The following is a 3994-nucleotide window of genomic DNA, read 5'->3' as shown; positions in this document are numbered from 1 at the left end:
TGTATATTCTCATCAACTACCAAAAGTGAGCAGAGCTTCAAATTAATGTGAACAGCGTGTACACCTAAAAATATACATACATAGGTAGAAGTATGTGCATACGTATGTGTTTAAGTTCACAAACAATAATTTGGCAATTTAAATAAAATGTGTGTACAAGAATGCGGAAAGCGCAACAAGTGCCATCCATGGCACAATACAAGTCAAATAGACATAACCAGCAGTCGAAAGCTGCTGGTAATGCTCTGTGCTTGGCTCCCGGTATGAATTGCTGTTGTAGCTGCTGTAATTAAGTGTTATTTCTTGTTGTTGAAAGTCATAGCTGGCGCAATAAGCACACACCCACAGAATTAAAATTGTGAAATCATTTAAATGTTTCTATATCTACTTTTTTTAACTGGCATAGAAATATAATATATGACTTCTGTAAGCGGCAAGTAGCAGTACGTGGATATGTTACAGGCAGGGATGCAAATTCTTTTGATTGGAGAGATTCTCATCTGCGAAAACAATTACTAGTTCCCAAAAATTTCATGCGTTTTTACGCAGTGGTAAAAATCAAAAATATTCATATACAGTCGAACTTCGATAACTCGAACTATGACTTGCCACAAAAAAAAATCGAGCTATCAAGACTTCGAGTAATCAAATACATATGTACATACATACATAAAAATACATAAACAAAATAAAACTTGATGGAAAAAAAAAACAATCCATAAAGCTCAAGGGTTAGCAAACAATTTTATTGATAAAACAGTACATGCTTCAAATTATGTATAGTTGCTATATAATAATGTATGTGTATATTTTAAAATTAGAACATAGTATGAATAGATGTATAGCTTTCATTCGTTTAAAGTAAAAAAAGTCAGTTATTTGAGATTGACGAGAGGATTTTTTATTATGATCTTCAAAAAAAGCTTCAATATAATTTAAACCATTGTACAGAGAATCGGTTGTATGTTCATTGGTTTTTAAATATGACCGCAAAATCTTGAGCGAATTTGCAACTAGCTCGTTTGAAACTGGTTGCAGCATATCATCTTCTATATCACTTTCGCTATCATGCTCAAATTCGGATTTAGATCCCAATAGCTCCACAATATCTTCATCTGTGGGAAACTCTGAAGTAACAATATCGTCATCCACATGCATAAAATCATTAAAGGTGACACATTCTGTACCTTTGATATTTTGCCAAGCTTCATATTCATTCTGCAGTTGAATTTCTTCCTTACTCCTTTCTTTTATGCGTTCGCTTATGAAAACCAAAGGAATGCCATCTTCTTCCTCCCATTCAGAATATTGACCGAAGCCGTCTTTTCTAAAACAATTATAGATGGTTTCAGGCTTAACATCGATATTCCATGCATTAGTTATTTCATCAACACAGTCCATTAATGTAATGTTAAGATTTTTGTTTACTTCAAAGCATTTTATAGTATTTTTTAAAATTCTGCGACGATAATGACATTTTAAATTTTGTATGACACCTTGATCGAGTGGTTGTAATTTTGATGGCATATTCGGGGGGAAAAATGCAAGTTTGATAAACTTTAATCTCTGTTGGATGTCTTTAGGATGGGCTGGGCAGTTGTCAATAAAAAGTAGAATATTTCTTCCGGCTTTTCCAAATTGTTTGTCTAAGTTAAGAAGCCATTCTGCAAAAAAGGCTCCCGTCATCCACGCCTTTGAATTTGCTTTATAGTCGAGAGGTAACCATTTAACACCTCTAAGACAGCGGGGTTGATTACTTTTACCTATCAAGAGTAATTTCAATTTTTCTGATCCATCCATGTTTGCGGCAATCATCAACGTAACTCTCTGTTTACTGTGCTTTCCTCCATGGCATTTCTGGCTTTTAAAAGTTAAGGTGTTATCTGGAAGACATTTAAAGAATAAACCTGTCTCGTCTGCATTGAATACCAGATCTTAGAAAAAAAAACTTTAGGCGCCAGCTTGCACATTTATTTTATGAATGTACATACCTTCGTTTCCAATTATCGAGCCAACCAGTGCTTGCCTTGAAATTCGGTTGTTCTAAATTTTGACTAAATTCCAATGCTTTTTCTTTAAGTAATCCTCCGGATATAGGCAAATTCCGTGTTCTTGCCGATTTAAACCATTCTCAAACTGCTTTGTCCACATTTACGTATGTTGGCTTTTTTAGTCTCTTTGAACTCCCACTTGCACCACCACTTTCGGTTGCAGTAATAGCCGTTTGTTTATTTTTAAATTAGTTGACACTGTATTATGCATACTTTACAGCTACATCTTTTTTTCGCGCACCCATTTCTACTTCCTTTATTAGTTACAATTTTTCATCAATAGATAAAGTTTGTAAACAACGTTTTGATGACATGTCAACAGAGTTTATTTTTTCGTAAGAACTACTAATAAAATACCTGTGGACTTAAACAGTGCATCGACCCAACTGCTGATATCTGTTTGCTATAAAATAAGCAACACGTAATAAGGGGATTCCCCCGGAAATTCGACTTATCAAAGCTGGCGCCAAATATTCTGTTCGAGTTATCAAGATATTCGAGTAGTAGAAGTTCGAGTTATCAAGTAAAAATTACACACAATTCTCACTCAAAACGCCATTGCCAAGCAATTTGATTCGAGATATCAAATATTCGAGATATCGAAGTTCGACTTATTGAGGTTCGACTGTATTTAAATGTCTGAAATTTGGAATTGTCGCATTTTATAAATGACGAGGCGTCTTATTAAAGTAAGTACCGTTTTGACATAAAAAAACAACAAGTAAATTTTTTCCAAAAATAATTTATTCACTTGAAAGGCCATACTTTACTCTACTTTTCTAGATAATTCCCATTACTATTGAGCATTTCTCGTATCTTGGGACCAGCTTTTGTATGCCATCGTCAAAGAAGATTACCGCCTAGTTAGACAACCACTGCTTCACAGTCGTTTTCAATTTGTCGTCATTGGAATGGCGCTGCTCCGCCCGATCTCTTCTCCAAGTGCATAAACAAATGGTAGTCGCTTGAGCGAAATCGGGACTGTATGGAGTGTAGTCCAATTGTTGTTCGAGAAAACTCAATGCACTGCCCAATCTTTTGGTTTTGTGCTCATCAGTCAACATTTTTGGCACCCAGCGTGAACACAATTTCCGATAATTTAAACGTTCGGACACAATTTCGTAAAGAACACTTCCTGAGACAGCAGGACACTTTTAAGCTAACGACGAATTCCTGAATCGTCTGTTCTCTTTCAATTTACAATCCACTTTTTGAATCAGTTCATCGGTAATGACTGAAGGTCTCCCACTTCGTTCCTCATCATGAATGCTTATGCGGTCATCTTTAAAGGCCTTAACCCACCATCCACTTCACAGATTTGGTGATGAATGTCAACTGATTTGAAGACTTGAGCACAGAGAAACGGTATTACAGCACGCACTTCACAGTCGGCGGGATTCTCCAATAAGTGTAGCATTTTAAATTCACGCAAACAGATGTAGACTCGATCGGATGGTTCCGTAATGGCGTCCGTGGCTTCCCAACAGATGTAGCTACATGACGCGCATGCGCTAAACGGCGACCACAGCAACGGCGGCGTAATTTAAAAACGGTACTTACTTTAAAAAAAACGCCTCGTAGATAAGAAAGTTTATTTATAAATCTCTCATTCCAGATTTAAAACGTTTTCGTTTGAAAGAGGCTTTCTAGTATATTATGGTGGAATTAAATATGTATAAATTATACAGATTGTGAAGCGGTGTCTTAATACTACAATTATTAGCCACTCTAACGATTTTAGCTGCAGGGAGTGACTACCTCATTGGAAAGTACCAAGACATAGTCTGTAGAATAACACCGACGCTACTGCAACTCCTTTTACTTCGAATTCAATTTATTATATTTTTAGCAATAATAGCAAATTTTATGCAACATTTTCGTTTATTTGCAATAACGAAGTCAACTTATATTTTTACGGCATTTATTTTGTATAATATTGATTT

General features: G+C 35.6%; 1 protein-coding gene across 1 annotated transcript; it reads right to left on the bottom strand.

Annotated features, from left to right (window-relative positions):
* Positions 1-138: 138 nt before the first annotated feature.
* LOC128868448 (uncharacterized) lies at positions 139-1513 on the bottom strand. The gene is made up of 3 exons (XM_054110589.1): positions 1188-1513; positions 950-1127; positions 139-322 (listed from the first exon to the last, which is right to left on the bottom strand). The coding sequence occupies exons 1-3, from the start codon at positions 1399-1401 to the stop codon at positions 139-141; spliced, it is 576 nt and encodes a 191-aa protein (XP_053966564.1). The 5' UTR covers positions 1402-1513.
* Positions 1514-3994: the final 2481 nt, after the last annotated feature.

The sequence above is a fragment of the Anastrepha ludens genome, chromosome 2 (assembly GCF_028408465.1).
Source record: "Anastrepha ludens isolate Willacy chromosome 2, idAnaLude1.1, whole genome shotgun sequence".
Classification (NCBI taxonomy): domain Eukaryota; kingdom Metazoa; phylum Arthropoda; class Insecta; order Diptera; family Tephritidae; genus Anastrepha; species Anastrepha ludens.
Note: the sequence above shows the minus strand (reverse complement) of the source record. Positions and strands in the feature narration are given on the sequence as shown.